The sequence below is a fragment of the Emys orbicularis genome, chromosome 2 (genome assembly GCF_028017835.1).
Source record: "Emys orbicularis isolate rEmyOrb1 chromosome 2, rEmyOrb1.hap1, whole genome shotgun sequence".
NCBI lineage: Eukaryota > Metazoa > Chordata > Testudines > Emydidae > Emys > Emys orbicularis.
The window spans coordinates 199,564,273-199,584,115 of NC_088684.1; the positions used below are offsets into that span (position 1 = coordinate 199,564,273).

Consider the following 19,843-nt stretch of genomic DNA (forward strand, 5'->3'; position numbering starts at 1 on the left):
CGGGTCTATTCCACTGTCTTGTCCCCGGACCATCTCCCGGTGCCATTTGGCCACCTTAGGTTTTTGTAGTTTCTCTAATCATGAAACACAGCTGTGAGCTGAGCTTCACATCCCAGCAGCCTATTGGGCCAGAGCTGTCAGCTGTCTTCTCCAGGCCTGACACCTTAGGCAGCTTTTGGAGGGGGCCGAGTACGTACTGAGAGGTGGCTCAGCACCTTGGAAGATTGAGCCTTACTGGGGAAGCAATGGGAGTTGTTAAACTTGAAGGATAATGAAAACTACAGAGAATATGCTGGACTCCAACAGCTTTATTAATGTGAACGCAACACATTCATTAACACCTGTAGCTAGAACCACCACAATACATCAGCAAATTCACATCTCGGAAGACATCAAAGCAACTCTAGTGCATCAGACACTGCAGTGCACAGTAAAGGGAGTGCTCAGAGCAGTGGAGGGGCAGGTCACTGGACTGCCATGCGTAATCCAGAATGGTCACAAGTCTGCCTCCATTTTCACAAATATTAGCAAAAAAATAAGTTGCAAGTCAAATAGAGTTCCACAGCATCACTAATAGCAAAGTGAGGTAATAAAACCAAACAACTTAAAAAAAATATTTTAAGGTTGACAGTGTCACTTTAGGCCGTCAGCTTCAGTTTTCATCCGAGGTAAGTTTTCTTTTTAAAAAACATTGATATTTATATTTTTCTTTAATCAAAGGCCTTTTGCCTTCATCTCAAGAAAATGGAAAAAATGTGATATGCAAGAAATGAATGCGTGAAGGCTGTCACTGTACCGAGATCCTGCATTTCTAAGGCAGCACCCTTCGAGAGCAACGTGAAGAATTCCATTTTAACACCTCCACATCCCTTTGGAAAAATGACTCAGATGCATGTAGCTTCCAATTTGGCCCCTGTGTACAAGTGTAACTACACCAATAGCATGGCAAGGGAAGTTTCAGTTAAGGTAGGCAGGGTAGCGTTTCATACACATTGACCTGGCAGAACAAGCCGGTAATAACCGGAAGAGCTTCTATAGAATGAATTCACAAGCAAGACATAACAGTGCTTGTTAAGGGCAGAACATTCAAAATCTACTCAGCACTGGTTTCTTTCTTCTCTTATTGAAGTTAAAGGTAAAATTCCCATTGAGCACAGATAGGACAACACTGAAAATCCCACCTTAAAGCTTTAACTCACTCAAAGATTACAAAGTATTAGCGTGTAGTGGGGTGGTTATTTTTTTAACCTAAAACTCAACTTCACTGATCTATTTTACCTGTTTGCCTCCCTGTTGAGGTTGTTTTCCAGCTTGTCTAAGACACTCCCCTGCAGTGTGCATTTTTTTTTTTAAAACAGTCAGGATTATCTGCAAAATGCTTCAAACACACTTAGTGTGACCTGATTAGGAAAGGAGGGACTGAGTCATCAACTCTAGCATCTACAGCGTTTTTTCCTTTCTCAGCAAACAGGAGAAGGTCATAAAACCAGAAATATTTTGTGCATTGCTGAATATCCATAGCAGAAGATTTTAATTCTATTTTTAATTAGGGTGGACTCCACACATTTTGTCATAAAACTAGTGAGGATAAAATTTCCCTCCTTCCAAAGATAGCATTGTATTTGCTCCTGCAAAGTATGTCCATGTGTAAAGAAGTCATTGTGAATGCAAAATAGACCAGTTTGGGACTCAAGTACCCATTTGGCTACACAATGCATATTCTGCAGGCACGTTTCCTGTTTGTGCTTACGTGTATTTAAGGCCTGATCCAAAGCCCAATGAAGTCAAAGGGAGGCTTTCCATTGATTTTTATGGGCATTGGATCAGGCCCATATTTTGCAGGCACAACTTAGGGCACGTCTTCACTACCCGCCGGCCGGCGGGTAGCAATCGGTCTATCAGGGATCGACTTATCGCGTCTAGTGAAGACGCGATAAAATCGATCCCTGATGGCTCTGCCGTTGACTCCGGAAATCCACCGCGGCAAGAGGCGGTAGCGGAGTCGACGGCGGCGCGGCAGTGGTCGACTTGCCGCCGTCCTCACAGCCAGGTAAGTCGACCTAAAATACGCCACTTCAGCTACGCTATTCACGTAGCTGAAGTTGCGTATCTTAGGTCGACCCCCCGCTGTAGTGTAGACCTAGCCTTAGAAGCACCTCAAAGTAAAGATACTACTAATTAGGTCTGGCTGACCTGATTTGGATTAAAAAAACCTAATCAAACAAACAACATACCCCATCCTGCCCATCCCCAATCTCTAATTGAACCATACCTGCTGTTCAGATGAGTTTGGTTAAAGTTTTATTTGGCCATTATTTTAGATTTATTATACTGTCTATAATTTATAATATATGTGCTTGGTTTTGGAGTTTATTCCTCCAGTGCCAATGTGGACAAGGGCTGCTGGCTTCCCATGAAGTATGTTCGGGAGACAACAAAACATTCTGAAGAGGGCTTTATTGCTATTATAACAGATGTGTGTTGTAATTAGAATATAATACAGGGAGACAAAGGTATTGCTTCAGTTTTTTCTCTATGCATGCTGATGACTTGGCGCTTTTCAGGACTGCAATTTCTTTATGGCAGGGACCAAATCTTGCCATGTATTTGTACAGCAACTAGCACCATGGGGTCTCTGGGCACTACTGAAAAACAACAAATAAATAATATCACAGTTGCATGGTTGCCATTTGCTATTTCCTAACACCATGCTATAATTGGCATTACTATATTGTCCCTGTTTCTATAAATGTATTATTTATAGTTTCTATTAATTAAATTAATACATTTCATTTATTCAGAGTGGTCCATTCTCACACTGAGTCACATGCAGAATTCTCATGAACATTAATAGGGGTTATGGGCATGCCTCAGTGTGCCAGTGAGCCACTGTGCTCAGAAACAGAGGAGCCAAGGACTGGTTATGGGGAAAGGATCTTGAAAAGGGGCAGGTGATGCAGTGGGTTAATGTATTATACTAACCTTTCGCCTCTGGAAAACTGGGTTACAACCTGGCATAAGGCAGCAGAGAAATCAGTTTAGTGATCTCGGCATAACGCCCAGTGAGAGGACAGATTCCGATCTAATTTATTCTGTGTTTAAACCAGTGTAAATGCCATTGTAAGTAATGGATTTGGTTTACACTGGTGTAAAATCTCAGAATCTGGCCCACAGCCAATACACAAAGTATCGTTCAGGGCAGTTACTCAGGGAAGGGACAAGACTGAAATATGTGAAGTTTTGCAGGTCAGGAGTGTGGTGCTATAACACCTTTGGAGGTAGAGAGGCTTGTAGAGCAGCTCTATGCCTCATTCTAGACAGTGCTATAAATCTCTTGCTCTCATATATATTAAAAAGAAGAAGGAACTAAAATTATATTTAATAAATTGTAACTTCTGCAGTCTCATTGGGCCTGCTTCCCTGGAAGTCAATGACAAAATCTCCCATTGACTTCTGTGGGAGCAACACGTCTGAATGCTCTTTGCCTGGTAGCTTTAAGTTTGACTGGAAAGATGCCATGTACTGGGGACAGCCCAATGCATCATCCAGTTCTGCCATGTTAAATATCTCACACAGCATAAAACACTTGTGGGGCCCAAGCTCCTGAGCAAAGCCCCATGGATTTCAATGGTAAGAACCAATCAAATAGAAGTTAACTGCCAACAAGCTGCTTTAGGGTAACACTAAGCTGCAGCTCTACTCAGCCTCTGACTACCACATTCCCTTTCTCATAAAGAGCGGCCTTAGGAATGGATTTTCGCCGGCCGTTCACAGTGCTGCTGAATCTCCTCTGCGAGGTCGAGGCACCGCAGGATGCGCCACTTCTCAGCGGCCAGCTCTTCTCTGGAGACCTGGCCCAACAGTTTTTTGGCAAAGAGGTTCTGATCTTGCATGAAGAGGCCCACAGCAGACTTGGGGGCCTCAGGGAGGTTCTCCAGGCAGCCACTTTTGAAACAGAAGTTGATTTTCTTATCACGTCTCAGCCCTGGTCCCCTTTCTTCAATCCATGTCAGAGGTCTAATGTGAGAGAGTAGAAAAACAAAGGACATTGAGGAAGAAATAAACCCACAGGGTTATTCTGTTTTTCCCCATCACTGGTTAACAGTAAATGCCCATCTAAAATGTTTTAAAACTTTGATACAGATGTAAGCCAGGGCCTGAATAGGCTCTCCCCTAATGTCTTTTGGTGAACTGGGAAAAGACTTCAGGAGTAGACTAAATTTGCATAGACACACCCATTTTGCCTAAGTGATCAGAAGACAGACCTGCTTTGCCAAAGGGATCACTTTTGGCTATTCTGGGTGTTACGTTACACCCCATATTCTTCATAGAAATATGGTTATGATATAAATATGGCATAACTAAGATATACTTTATGCGAGGTGGCTCATGCAAGGTACCATTCAAAAGGTTGTGATCTACTGAATGTATTTATCCAATTTGTATGCACGTATAATTTTTTTATCTGGAGCTAGGAATATTGACCATGTATGTGTATTTCAAATGTGCTACTTTGGGTGACACCTAATACTAGCCCTTCAGGTACAACAATGAAAAAGTCAGACAGGGCTGACGACCCATCAGCAAGGACAATGGCCTGTGAAAGAGCTTAGTCTTCCTGTGGACGCTCCAAACAGCCTGCGAGTAATGGCTGCTACGACCCCGGAGAGACATGTGACTGAGTCACCTGGTACTTTTCCACTATAGGGGAATGGGGACCAAACAAAGGATTCCCGCCTTAGGTAAATCCTTTTTAAGGGCTGGGGAGGGGGTTGATCGGGACTCTCCTCCATTGCCTACCCAAGAAGAAGGACTGCTGAAAGAACCTGAAAGGACAAAGGAACTAACCTGAAAGGAAAAGCAGGGATGAGTCCAGACTGAGACAGGGGTCCAGTCTGTAAGAAGAAATAACTGGAACTCTCAGCTACTGAAACTCTGCAACTTATCTAAAATAACCTTTAGGTGAGGAATTACTTCTTGAAACCAGTCGCTAAGATCTTACGGTTAGTATGCATGTTTTATTTTATTTCCTCAGTAATCTGCTTTGTTCTGTTTGCTATCCCTTATAATCATTTACAATCTGCCTTTTATAGTTAATAAATTTGTTTTGTTTATTATTAAACCCAGTTTGTACAATTTCTAATTGGGTGGGGGAGAAAGAAGTTCTGCACATCTCTCTTCACATTGAGGGAGAGGGAGAATTTTTATGAGCTTGCGCTGTGCAGATCTTTCTATACAGCGCAAGACAATATTATTTTGGGTTTATTTCCCAAAGGGGGTGTGCAAGTGAGTGCTGGGTGAATCCCCTCACACAGTGCTGACTTCAGTCTGTGTCTGCAGCTGGGTGTGGCCCTACCTGTCTCTGTGTGTGTGTGCACGCGCGCTGTAGGAGGCCGGAGAGCTAATTCAGCAAAACAGGGAGAGAGAATCCCGGTGGTGGAGCAGGAGGGGCTGAATGAAACACCAGTACATCACGTGGCATCCCGGATGGGGGGTCTAACCCATCACACTGGCTTAAAATTCACTTTAGTCTTAGACACAGGGGTAATGAAATGTTATTATGCTTATTGTATGACTAAAGGGCAGCAGAACTGTATTTAATATGCCCTAATTGAGGGGTTACCCTAAATTAACATCACTTGCTAAGTAGGTGCCAAATCCAAGTGAAAGTCAGAGAGGGTGGGGTCAGATGTTCCTACCTGGTGGTGTGGATTTCTTTAAAGGGTCCTAAAAGCCATTTGATCCTCCGCCTCTAGTGTATAAAGGCAGAGCTGACTAGACTCAGTTGAGAGTCCTGGTTTCTTCTCAGTGATCACTACAGCTAAAAACACTGACAAACTCATTTAGGGTCTGAGCCTAAGACCTGATAGCATGGACAGTATTGTGGTGCAAGACAACATAGAGGGAGCATCAGCAGTGAGGTTCTCTGCTGTGCAGTGAAATCACTAAGGGCTGAAATCACTAGGGCAGGGCTAGGCGGAGGAAGCTCAGAACATAGCATCGCACCTGAAGGCAGAAGCGGTAGAAGCAGCAACACTGGCAAATGGTGACAGAGGTGGCAGCAGCAGCATTGAGCAGCTGTAGAGACGGCAGTGTCATGCAGTGGCATCGCTGGGTTGGGTCTCAAGTTGGTTCTGTTTGGTAATGCTGAGAGGAACCCCTAGATACTGAACCCATCCTGTGTTACTGACAACATCACCTGGCAGAAGGGTTACATATGGTGTGTTCAGGTAACAGGCTCGAAGAGCAGTAATTAATGTAACACGGAAGGACTGGGTCTTGAGGTTACAGCAAAGGATTTTGAGTATAATCCCTGGGTACTATTCCCAACTTCTGCCTTTGATTCACACTGTGACCTTGGCCAAGTCCTGTAAACTCTCCCCACCTCAGTTTTCCCATCTGTATAATGGGGCAAATAATATCTAACCACCTCACAGGAGTGTTGTGAAGCTTAGTTCATTAGTGTCTGTAGAGTGCTTTTTGATTCTTGCATGAAAGTTGCTGTACATGTGCAAAGAAGAGAAGGTGCCGAGTTCCTGCTGAAGATACCTAAATAGCATGGCTAATCTGCTCCTGTATCATTATATTACTCACTTCTTGTTTGCAGTCTGAAAATGTGCTGTCATTCTGGAATAACTCTTTTCTTTCTGTTCCTCTCTAGTGGCTGAGGTGACAGTGAGGTCTCCGAAGAGGTCAACGAGCCAAGTCAGGCGGGCAATTCCGCTGAAAGCTGGGAAGCCTGATCGCTCTTCATCCAAGGCACCACCTATAGGAATAAGAATGAAAGGACTTGAGATGTGGGAAAGGAACCCCCACCCTAATCAGCTACATGGAGTCAAGCAAGGGGAAAGCTCTGAGGGTCAGTCTGGGATGGGAGCCTCACGGTTGGGACCCCAGTAAATCTAGTCTGCTGAAAAGGATCATTTGATGAGCTACACAACAGGATATGCTGCCCCTTTTCTGTTGTTCTTAAAGGTTGAAATCTATCAAACAAACCTTTCAAGTCTCTCTTGCCCTCCTCAAATCTTGATAACTCAAGGAAACTCTCCCACTATAGCATGTGTGTGCCATCTGTCCCATTTGGGCCAGGACCATCTCCGGTTTCTGCAGTCTTGGCCAACGACCCAGAAATCTGCTTGGAGCTTCTATTGGGACCAGGTGGGAAGTTTGAAGCTGCCTGTTTATCCCCCTTTTCCAGCCTGAGCTGCTCTGCCCTATGCTGAGGGCTGCAAGAGCCAAACAGAGGGCAGCAAAGAGCACTGCCGGGGAAAGGCAGCAACCACCTACCCAGCCAGCTGTTACAGCTGATGAAGATGGGCGGGCAGAAGAGGGCATGGGAAAATAATTGCCACCCAGATCTCCATCTGAAGGCAGAGAGGAAGACAGACATAGATACAATGAGCGTGCAGGAGAACCCTAAGGATATATTGGGGAGCACTAGTATATGGGTTCACACAAGGGGATGGGGGAATGAAACCTTTAATCTCTCCCACCTCTTCGAAGACAAAAACAGGGGAGGAGCCTGGGGGTCCTCAGTGGACAGTGGGGTGATTTTCAGCAGCTCTCCATCCTCTCTGGAGACCAGGTGAGGATGAGGGGGCTAAAGGGACCTCCCCAGGTCACTGATACCCCAATGCAGAAAGAGAGCAGACGACACCTGCGAAGATACTAGAGGAGAACAGGCTTGCTGTCCTCCATCAAAGATACTGGGGAGGGAGTAGCAGGCCACAGAACCTTTCTCCGACACAGGCAACTGCCAGTAGAGGGAGACGGTTGTTTGAAGGTCTCTCTGGATGGGTCCTGACTCCATGACTCAAACTACTACAGAACAAGCCCTCACACGAGTGAGTGAGTGAGTGAGTGAGTGAGTGAGTGAGTGAGTGAGTGAGTGAGTGAATGAATGAAGTTGCTAGCATCTCAGCAGGACAGGCAGCCTGAGTTTCTTTAACAACCGACCTGTGAAATGTAATGTTCCTTTGACAAGCTCCTTCCCAGCCACCTCCTTTTTCAGCTGCTTGTACTCTTCTGTCAAAAGTTCAATGTGCTCCACATGGAGGATTTTACCTGTCATTGAGAAAACGAAGATCAAATGGGATTACTAAAAGCTTTCTGCATGAATCCAAATCCACTTCTAGGCAGTAAACCTTTTAGCAATCATCAGTGTGAGCACACTTCAAACAGCCTTATCCGTGGCTGGCAGAATGGTGCCAAGACAAATCGTCAAGACATTGCACTAGGGATCCAATTTTGGTTCATTGTTCTCAGGGGGCCACACCTACAGTCCACAGTTACAGCAACTTTAGCAAACAACGGCAGCATTTTAGTGATTGACTTTAATAGGAATCGTGTGAATGAACCGACCGTAATATGGTGTCTTGAAAGTTGAGGCACTAGCCTTCAAAATGCAGCTTGGGTGAAGTCCTAAATCTTAGACTGGGAGTTCTGTGGAGCAAGCCCTGTCCTTCTGCAATGCCTCAGATAATGGAGCCCTGCACCTTGTTTGAGGTTCTTAGGCACTACCACACAGATGTAATCTAACGTCCTTGTACAAAGCTAGTTACAACTTTGACATTAAGGATCATCACCTTTCTGCTCAGCCATCTCCCAGAGCTCACGTGCTGTGCTAGTGGACAGCGCCATGGGGTACTCGACAAGGACATGTTTCCCAGCCTCCAAGAACATCCTAGAAGATATGAGAGAGAGAGAGAGAGAGAGGTCTTTAAAAGATGCTACCTTATTCATCTCTCTTCCTCTGAACAAACTCTTTCTTACTCTAGCAGCCAACCCCATCGCTAGGGATGTGGAAATAGCATGAATGAATGTGTTGAGAGTGGGGGTAATAAAAGGCATTTTCTTAGGGTACATCTATACTGTGATTAGACACCCATGGCTAGCCCATGCCAGCTGACTTGGGCTCACAGGGCTCGGGCTAAGGGGCTGTTTAATTGCAGTGTAGACATTCAGACTCAGGCTGCAGCCCATGCTCTGGGACCCTCCTACCTTGCAGGGTCCTAGAGCCCAGGCTCCAGCCCAAGCTGGTTAAGTCACATGCCTAGCAGATTTGGATTCTATTTCTGCCTCCACCACGGACGTCCTGCATGACCTTGGGCAAGTCACTTAGTCTCTCTGTGCCCCAGGTCCGTATGAGGAGGATACTGCCCTATCTCACAAGATTGTTTTGGCGCTTAATTCATTCATGTTTGGAAAGCTCGATGAGATCCTTAAGCAGGTGCTTCAGAAATTCAGGTTACTAGGGAGAAGATGGCATGGATGAGAGTGTCAGGAACCAGTTGGTAGGGAGGGGAGGGGAGGAATTGAAGGAAATGGTATTTTCTGAATCCAATTCTTGTATTTCCTCCAAAATACATGTAAATCCAACAGTACTAATACATGCATGCAGCAGAGCACCTGTCTCATTTTACCTCAGATGGGTAAACCTCAGAGTCACATTTACTTTGAGAATATGGGGATTATTTTACATTGCTAACAAAGAGGAATGTTTCTAGACACAAATTCATTCTTTGATACAGCACGTTCCATTGCATAGCAGTGCCTAATGTAAGGAAGTAACAAGCAGAGAAGAGGAAAAGAGAGACACATACCTGACATTCTCCTCATGGCTTTTGTTGTCAGTGCTGATGATGGCCGCCTGGATCTCTTTGTTTCCCAGAGCATCTTGCAGACTAATCTGCTTGACCTCGTTAATATTACCGAGAGTTCTTCTAGTTGTTCAATAGAAAGAAATTAAAAAAACAAAACATCACAACCACAGGCCGCGCTCCCCAATTATTATTGGAACCTCAGTCATAGACCAAGATCCCATTGTGTTAGGTGCTGTACAAACATAGATCAAAAAGATAGTTGCTGCGCCAAACAGCTTAAGTACAAGACAAGAGACAACAGGGGGATACAAACAGACAAGGGAGCAAAAGAAAACAGACAATATCGGTCAGTTTAATGGACAGTGGTCACAGCACACCAGTGGCCTAATCATTGTAGGAATCATGGCAAAGGAGAGTTTAAAGGAGGGATTTGGAGGAGAGATGAGGAGGATGTTTACAGGGAGCTCCTCCCAACATGGGGGGCAGCAAAGAAAAAGCACATAGATGCTTGTTTGAAAATTTAACAGCTGGGTGGTGAAGACTGGCATCATTGCTAGAGAAGAGGCAGGAGTCAACATCTTAATAGCGTATGCGAGATGAAGGTAGGATGAGGATAGGCCATAATGGCCCTTGAAAGTAAAGATGAGTCATTTGTGTTTGATGTACTAGAGAAGGTGAAGCCAATAGAGGGACATAAAGAGAAGGGTGACATGGTCAAAGTGACATGCTAGGAGAATTACCTCTGTAGCAGCATTTTGAATTATGTGTTAGACTGGCACAGTTTCCCAATAGAAGTGGTGGAAGCCAAGTATTGCTTGGGTCATTCAATAGTAGATCTAACACTAGAAAAAACACCCTAGGAACAAGGTTGCATTGGCAAGGAGATGTAATGGATGGCCTAATAGGTCTTTTCTGTCTCAAACAGATATGATTAAATATAGCTGGAAAATACATCCACAACCCGAGATCCCCATACGTTCCACATAACTATTTTAAACCATTATGCTTTGTTGCTATAGTGCAGAAAGCCTGACAGGAATGCTCTGAGATAGCAGCACTGTTGTGCAGATTTACTTAAGTTTCAGCCACATGGTTGCTGAGAATAAATGATACTGCCACCTAAAAGGTAACCTTATTGCACAGCCTACATTATGATTTGTTCTTCAAAATCCACATCTGGCTTCAAAGACAAATTTTACAGCAGAGTCGCCTTACCAGAGTTCTACAGATGAATTACTTATAGACACTGGAACAACAGTGCAGCTGCTTAAAGCCTGTGCCATCCTACAGCAGAGTTCAGTCATTTGGTTACATTTCGAGTCTCTTTTAAAGGCCTGATCTTACAGGGCTCTGAGCTCCCTCAGCTTTCCCTGAGCTAAGTGAGAACTGAGGTGCACAGCACCTCATTAGAGACACTCAGCATCTCTCTGGACTGAGTCCTAGATCTGCTTGAATGATCTCATTGAGGCACTTTGCAAAGCTTCCTGCAATCATTAATCAACCTAACCTATGGACACTACGCGCTGTCACATAAACCGCATTTACTGTGCACCCAGCAGACCTCCTTGAATTATTATATCGGAGAAATGTATCTAAGATGAGCCTGGAAAGTTATACATGCAAAGGGGAGAGAGTACATGGGGGGCAAAAATAATCTCTACACCATGCTCATTAAAACACATAACTGAAATATCTAACCTGGATACAAAGCCAAACAGTTTCAGGTGCTCAGAAGGGCTGGAAGGCATCGGATTCAGCATGTCTCTTATCCGCACAGATCCAGCAATTCCGATCCCCACCACCACAGTGCCAAACATTTTGTTAGCCTGAAACAAAACAAAAATAGATAAGTCTAGAAAAAAATGCATTCTGTTAATATGCTCCCCTTCCCCTGCATTATACTCCCACACTTTAGCATCCAGGCAGCTTGCCAAAGACACCCTGATGTGTTGCATGAGGCTGAGTGCACTCATATCTTATTGAAGTCCATGGGATCTGAGGATGATCAGCACCTCACAGGACTGGGGCCTGAAGACGCTTGTAATTGACAGCCAGTATGTCAGATCCACAGTACAAGGCTGTTCTTTCCCCAAAACGGATAGGCAAATCTTAGAGAGGACAGGGATCTTCTCGTTATATAGCACCTTTTGCCCAGACTGATCCCAAAACATTTTGCAAAACTAACAACATTTGACACAAACTATATTCAGGGTTCACTCCCTGAGCCTCTGCAATGCAGCTTTCTCTGGACTGAAACAAAGAGCGTACAGCAATGTTTCACAAAACTTTAGGACAGGAAGTGAAGAATGCCCTTTTCCAGTTGAAACTGCTGGAGAATTTTAGAGATGCAAAAGGTAATGACCTAACTTATAATTTGGCTGGAATACTGGGGTGACATCTCTACTCTTCTGAAAAGCACCATGATCTCTTTAATGACAAGTGATCATGACCTCAGTTTTCCTTCTCACTGAAAAAACAGCACTTTCAATGGCAGTCCCCTACTGTCATAAAGGAGCATTAGCAGGAGACAGTGGCTAGGTCTACACTACCCGCCTGAATCGGCGGGTAGAAATCGACCTCTCGGGGATCGATTTATCGCGTCCTGACGGGACGCGACAATCGATCCCCAAATCGACGCTCTTACTCCACCAGCGAAGGTGGGAGTAAGCGCCGTCGACGGGAAGCCGCAGAGGTCGATTTTGCCGCCGTCCCTACAGCAGGGTAAGTCGGCTGCGATACGTCGAATTCAGCTACGCTATTCGCGTAGCTGAATTTGCGTATCTTAAATCGACCCCCCCCTTGAGTGAAGACGTACCCAGTGTGATCCAGTGGTAGGGTCCTGAACCAGGAGTAGAGAGAGCTCAGTTCTATTCTCTGCTTTGCCTTTGACTCACTGTGATGATTTAGCCTTTGAGTGGCTGAGTATTCCCCCTGGGGATAATAATGCTTATTCACCCCATGTTCTGCTTCTTCTATTTCATCGCTCTGTCTTCTCCCCTTCTCCTTTGCTTGGTGCAATACAATCTGTTGATTAGTTACTTCCTTTCAAATCTTTCCTAAAACCTCATCTTTTCCTCAATGACTCTTGTCTGATGGGATCACAGCACAATATGGCACAGCTGCAGGCTCTCACTGCAATCCATTTCTGAGACTGCATTTTCTAACTGTACTGACAATGCTAAAGGTCAACTGCTACTAAGGAATTCTATCAACTGGCACTAAAGAGTCTCACGTTGCGTATGTTGCATCTGGGTTTTCGCCTCTATTTATGTATTGCTGTCACTGCCGACATGGCTCATTTCATGTTTATTGTCTGTTCTGTATTATCCAGTGAAGTGCTCCGACATACCGTCTTGCTTTAATATAAAGCAAGAAATGATTGATGTTGCAAGAGTCTCCATTAGAAGCACAGCAATGTGCAGTAACCAGAGGGTGGCATGTGATGTACTAGCTCGACTCACCAGGGAACAAAGATGCTGTTGAGCCCCAGGCTTGATTTTATTTGGCCCACAGAGAGATGAGATCAGAAAGATCACCACCAGCGTAACCCATTTCAAATGATCGACATTCCCTCTGAACAAATTCTGGGCCTTATTCACATTTACACTAATGCTCCTATAATGCCATTTTCCATTGCCAGAGCCGTGTCCTGTGGGCGTAAATTACACTTACACTTGAAGGGCAGGGTAAATGAGACTTAAGTCCTCTGACAGAGCAGGTGGGGTATCACTTGGTATAATTTCAGTTGATGGTATATTACCCAGAAATCCTACAATACATTCTGTGCTAGCAAGCGTAGAGTCCACAGAAATGCCCACAACTGGTGAACAGTGGGGAGGTATGCCTTACTGATACGGCACAACACAATATTTTTTTCTATTTGAGAAATCAGCTAAAGAAAAAAATATTTGCACATTAAGGCCAAGTTTTGTCCTCTGATACATTACAGGAGCTTCCTGGGTGACTCAACACAGCCACAGAGTACCCCCTACATACAGTGTGGGCAGCCAGAGCTAATCACCCATGCGATGATGGCAGAATTCTGGCAACAGACCAGCTGGTGAAGAGCATGGATCTGATGTGTCCATGTAGTTTTGGGAGCTGTTTTTAAGGCAACTGGTGTCGGAGGCTGCTAATATTTTTTACTGCTTTCAGGTATCTCCTACTTCAGTTATATCTGCAAGCAAGAGTACTGCTCCAGTGGTTGCTACGCTCTCTGGAAAGCTCTGTAGGCATCTCACTCCCAAGCAGTGCCTTTCCCTCTCTAGCTGTTGAACTATATTTCAGTCCAGAAGGGGAGAGAGGGAGGGAGCTGAGCCTCTACTCTCATTGCCAGAAACAAAATACTATTTTTCAACAGACGCATAGGATATTGCACATGAAGCCTACAGCTACCCTTTGAAAATCTTCCCAAATTTTGCCCCATGTAAAATTAATGACCTCCCAAAGTAGACACATTTGGTAGAGGCAGGAAAGAAGCTTTCAACCCTGTAACAAATCCTGTTACTAAGCAACCCGTTGTCATAGCAACTAGCCATTCAGAGCAGGTCCCTAGCTCTTTAGGGCTTTAGAGGTTAAAAAGAACACCTCAGTCTTCACCCAGAAACTAACAGGCAGCCAATGTAGCCTGCACTTATATGTAGATAAAGGGAATCAATATGCCAGCATTACTGCTACTTGTATTTTATTCCTCTCAGTCCATTCACACACCAGATCCTGAAACTGTTCAACAACCAAAGAAAGATCAATCTGATGTTACTGGGGCCGCCATGCATTTCTGAGAGCAGAGATCAGTCCAAATCATTATTTCTGTGATTAATTTTTTTATTGGTTTTCATAAAGAAACAGACAGTGAAAAGTACAAAAAGGCAAATGCCTCACAGCCTGTATACATTTCCAAACACTGCATGCTTCATGGGATCTCCAACAGAATTATGCAATTTGACAATTGTGACAACAAAAGCTGCAAGACCATATAATGCTACGTAAGCATAAACGTTAGAGTGGGGGGGAAACAGTGTTAAAATAGAAGACATACGTAAATAGGGAGGAAAGAGAAAGGGCTAGGTAGAATGGAGGTCTGGCATTCTTTGAGCCATCTCAAAATTTTTTTTATCCAAATGTATGTAGAAATGTGGTCCAAATTTCTTCAAAATCATATAATTGTTCTCTACGATGATAAACTCCTCTTTCTTTGGCTGCTAACTCAGACAGGTCCAAATACCACGGCTCTATTCTAGGCAAAAGCCTACTCTTCCCCTTTTGTAAAACCACTCCCTTGGCGATCATTACAGCCCTCAAGAATAGGGTTGCCAACCCTCACCCACACCCCCTCCCATACCCCAACCCCCTGCCCCAGCCCTGAGCCCCCTCCTGTACCCAAACTCCCACCCAGAGCCTGCACCCCACATCCCATCCCTCACCCCAACCCCCTGCCCTGAGCCACCTCCTGCACCCAAACTCTCACCCAGAGCCCACACCCCCTCCCATACCCCAACCCCCTGCCCCAGCCGAGCCCCCTCCTGCACCCAAACTCCCACCCAGAGCCCACACCCCAACCCCCTGCCATGAGCCCCCTTCTGAACCCAAACTCTCACCCAGAGCCCGCATCCCCTCCTGCACCCCAATCACCTGCCCCAGCCCTGAGTCCCTTCCCATACCCCTGAGCCCCCTCCAACACTTTGAACCCCTCAGCCCCATCCCCCAGCCCAGAGCCTGCACCCCAACCCCCTGCCCCAGCCTGGTGAGAGTAAGAGAAGGTGGGGAAGAGCAAGGGATGGAGGGAGATGGAGTGAGTGGGGAGGCGGGGGTAGGGCAGTATCTAGACCAAATTGATATGTTAGCAAGTGTGGTAAGTACTGCCACTCCACTAAGGGTGGCAAGTCATCACGCTGCTTTAGTGCTAGAGAAGGGAAACACCCTCATGACTGATTAATTGGGAAATCCATATGATGCCCCTGCTCAGCCAGTTCTTCCCAATTACAGGTTTGTTCCCAATTTGCAAGTTTGAGTTGCCTCAGATAGGTGCTTTTGCATGACAGTTAGGATGAAATGGTTACCTCATAGCCAGAATAGCCCAGATCCCTTAGCACAGCCACCACGGTAGACACTTTTGTTTTTCTCCATCAGACAAAAAGAAGAACAGAGGGCACCCCCCGGGGGAACTGGATGCATTAACGTATGTTCAATTTCCACCACCGTGAGTATAAGAGTGTTAGACATCTGTGACATGATAAAAGCCTAACAGTAGTTTGGATTTGGGAGGTAGGTCTGGGAGCCCAAACCTCTCCCCCCACCACCTATAGGTAGCTGGATTTTTTAAAATTATAGTTGTGGCCATTGACCAAGGCCCTGCCGGAAGGCTCTACTAATGCTATACATTTTTTAAATAAGACAGAGGGATATATATATATATATATATATCTATAGATATATAGATATATATACACACATACACACACACACAGGTGGCCCACTTAGAATAGAGGACCCTAGGCAGAATATTGATTCCTATTGTGTTAACTCTTCCCCACAAACTCGGGGAGAGAGGATGCCCCCTATCTATATAATTAGCTATTTGACAAAGTACAGGATCCATATTTATCTTCACTAGTTTATTAATATTTCTTAGTACTTTTATACCTAGGTACTTGCATCAGTTTATTTGTAGAAATTCCTCTGAGAGAAAGTCCCACTACACGACAACCAGGAAATTGCCCAATAGTTCTGATTTTTCGCCAATTTATTTTGTAACCAGATATTAATCCAAATTTTTAATTAGTGACAAGGGGGCTGCAATTGGAGTTTTTGGCTTGAATATACAAAAGGGCATCATTTACATATAACATCAATTTCTACTCCATGGAACAGAGCAGTCTGCCTTAGATATCTGGATGAGCCCCACAGTTACTGCTAGGGGAAAACCTTTATTTAAATACGAAATACTGGTTCTCTCTTATTATTTCAAACCTTCATTCTGGGCCAATTGAAATTGACAGCCTATGTTAAAAATCTATTAAATTGTTTAAATTAAATACAAAAAATAATATTAAGCATTACACAATTGCCTCCAAGTTTTAAGAGGAGTCAAAGGCTAAGCACCTGGATCCACAATTTGTTGACGTGCTAAACCAACTTTTGACAGCAGTAGCCTCTTCTGCAGGTGCAGAGAGAGTATTTTCTCAGGTTCAGCTGGTCTATATTACAAAGTTAGCTTGACATAAGTCACCTTGAGTCAACCTAGTGGTGCATGTGTATACACTCAAATATGTCTCCTGCCACTGGAAGCAGCCTGTTATGGCAATGCAATAATACCTTGTCCTGATTGGCCAGCTTGGAGAAGGGGTACAACACGGAGCTGCAGCAGTACTGCGTAAAAGTGAAGGAACTGTTAGGCGTATTAGAAGACCAGGAGGCCAACTGTCAATCTGCTGTCGAGCCACAAACCTGCTGTTTTTACAACAGGCTGCATGCCATACTTGGCAGAAACCCCGCCAGCACTCAGAGCACCATGGATACCTCCAAGGAGCTCAAGACACAGATATCCACCTTGAACAGTGAGGAGGAGGAGGAGGATGGAGGACATGCAATCGGGGGCAGGGGTGTCCGGCTATGCTACGAGCCAGGATCTGATAGAGACTCCACTACAATCTAGTCAGTCCTGGCAGTCAAGCACAGGTGAGCCTGATACAGGGGAAGGTAAGTGTGCGAATGCATTTCCCTTCACAATGTTTAATTGAAGTGCCCAACGTAGCAGGACACGAGTATCGACTTTTCATGAATTCACCCATACTAGAAGAGGTACAACAAACAGAGGCAGACTAGTTATCTGCTTTTCATTCTCCTGTAGAGTTAGCCCTACACCCCCAACATTTCACATGGCATCGGGGTAGGCCTTCCTACCCCTATTGCTCCATCCCGGGGGACAGTAAGGAAAACCACAGCTTCACATATGCTGACCTTTGACAGCCTCGGCTGGTGTATGTGTAGCTGTAATGAACTGAAATGTACATGAATGCTCTTTCCCCTTGTTAAAGTTCTGCTCCATTAATTTCACATTTTTTTATTATAATTGTTTTTTAATTGCAATTTTTTGCACTGATTTTGATACCTAATAAAAATCTGTTTCTGATAAATTCATCTTTATCACTTCACAACAAATGCTGCAGAATACCTAGCGGCACTGAAAGCACTCACTACTTATTATTGTACAGGGCGACAGAACTCATAGGATCAGTGACAAAGAGCGTAATAATTGTGAATGAACAGCAAGCACTGCAAAATGAATAGGTGCATTAACCGTTATATTCACAGATGTGCACCAAGCACCACACAGTTCTTAACAGCCCCCAAAACTGCAGGGCCAGATAGAGCACAGTCCACCACCTTACTGTGGCTCACTGTTAAAGTGCTCTTTCAAGGCCTCCCTCAGCCGCATAGCTTCGCTCTTGAACTCTTTTAATAGCCCTTGTGGCTGGCTGTTCAAAATCAGCAGACAGCCGCTCCACCTCCGCCCTCCACCGCACCGGTAACTTCTCCCGCTTTGCCTTACAGATATTATGCAGGACACAACAGATAGATATTGCCACGGGGATATTTTTCTCACTGAGCTCTAATCTTGTGAGTAAAGAATGCCAGCATCCCTTCAATCTACTTAAAAGCACATTCAATTGTCATTCTGCACCTGCTGTGCTGGTGGTTGAACCTTTCCTTGGTGCTGTCAAAGGGGGTCAGTGTATGCCTACATGAGCCAGGGGAGCAAGGGGTAGGCTGGGTCCCCTAGGATAACTATTAGCATTTCAACATCACCAATGGTAATACACTGGTAGGGAAAGGAAGTCCCTGCTTGCAGCTTTCTATGCACTCCTGTGTTCTTAAAGACGCAAGTGTCATGCACCTTCCCTGACCAGCTAACATTAATGTTGGTGACGCATCCCCAGTGATCCACCAACGCTTGCATAACCATAGAATAGTAGCCCTTTCTGTTGATGTACTCTGTGTCAAGATGGGCTGGTGCCAAAATAGGGACATGCGCGCCATATATCACCGCACGGCAGTTCGGAAAACCCATTGCTGCAAATCCATCCACTATGTCCTGCACATTACCAAGAGTCACCATCCTGTGTAACAGGAGACAATTAATGTCCCTATACATTTGCATGACAACAGCCCTCACTGTGGATTTTCCAACTCCAGAATGATTTCCACTGACCAGTAGCAAGCTGGTGTTGCACACTTCCACAGTGTGATTGCCACTCGCTTCTCAACTGTCCGTGCACCACTGATTTCACTGTCCCTGTGCTGGAGGGCTGGGGTGAGCTTGGCACACAAATCAAGGAATGTGACCGTATATATTTTAAGTTCTGAAGCTATTTTGCATTGCGATGCGATCCCACCAGTCAATGCTTGTTTCTCAGGCCCAGAAGCAGTGCTCCATCATATGCAGCTGCTCCATGACTGCCATCAAAACCTTGAATTGGCTCTCACTATGTCCCACAGCAATCTGTCTTCCATGAAACTGTCATGTCCCCCACTGCTGCAGTTCTTCCTGCGGATCTGCAAATACAGGAGGATAATTTATCCTGTGTTTGCATTGCTTGTGATGCTAGTGCAGAGCAGTGTGGGCTCCATGCTTCTGCCAGAGATGGCAGACAGTGAGAAGTGCTGCACAGTTTTGTGGGATTTTTAAGAGGCGTGAAAATTATGGGATATGGATGGCATTATGGGATAGAGAAAGAATTAACCCCTGCATGACTTGTTTTTGCCCCACCATGCACTGCCATAATTTTCTAAAGAGAGCGCACCAGACAATGGCAAGCTGCATACTGGGATACCTACTCATGGTGCACCACACCATGCATCGACACAAGCACTGTTGGTGAGTATGCACAGTGCCAATGCAAGAAGCCAAGTATGGATATGCATGAGTGATATACTAATTGTGGAAGTTTTATGCCAATGTAAGGTGCATTGACAAAGTTTGTAGCATAGATATAGCCTTCAACAAGTTCAGTTTACTGTCTAGTTCCTTCACTGTTGAGACACTGATTGGGAATTAAAAAACAAAAACTAGAAATCTTGTTTGCCTTTTCCAATGAATAAAAACTAGGTGAGAGGGCAAGATCTACTAGTTCTAAAATCTTGAAGGACATGGTGACAAAAACACAATCAGTTCAATTCATTAACTACACTTAACATTTCCTTTGTTCAATAAATCATTTAGTTTTAAGTAAATAACGTGT

At 44.7% G+C, this 19,843-nt stretch overlaps 1 protein-coding gene across 1 annotated transcript in view; it reads right to left on the minus strand.

The window, feature by feature from the left end:
• Positions 1 to 293: 293 nt before the first annotated feature.
• The window catches only part of BLVRA (biliverdin reductase A), a 46,506-nt gene continuing 26,956 nt past the window's right edge, over positions 294 to 19,843 (minus strand). The window contains exons 2-7 of the mRNA XM_065399884.1: positions 11,301 to 11,428; positions 9,603 to 9,722; positions 8,586 to 8,683; positions 7,957 to 8,064; positions 6,595 to 6,766; positions 294 to 4,017 (exon numbers count right to left, since the gene is read on the minus strand). Of these exons, the coding sequence (XP_065255956.1) occupies positions 3,744 to 4,017; positions 6,595 to 6,766; positions 7,957 to 8,064; positions 8,586 to 8,683; positions 9,603 to 9,722; positions 11,301 to 11,419 (891 nt within the window). The 5' untranslated portion in view covers positions 11,420 to 11,428 and the 3' untranslated portion in view covers positions 294 to 3,743. The remainder of the gene's footprint in view (positions 4,018 to 6,594; positions 6,767 to 7,956; positions 8,065 to 8,585; positions 8,684 to 9,602; positions 9,723 to 11,300; positions 11,429 to 19,843) is intronic.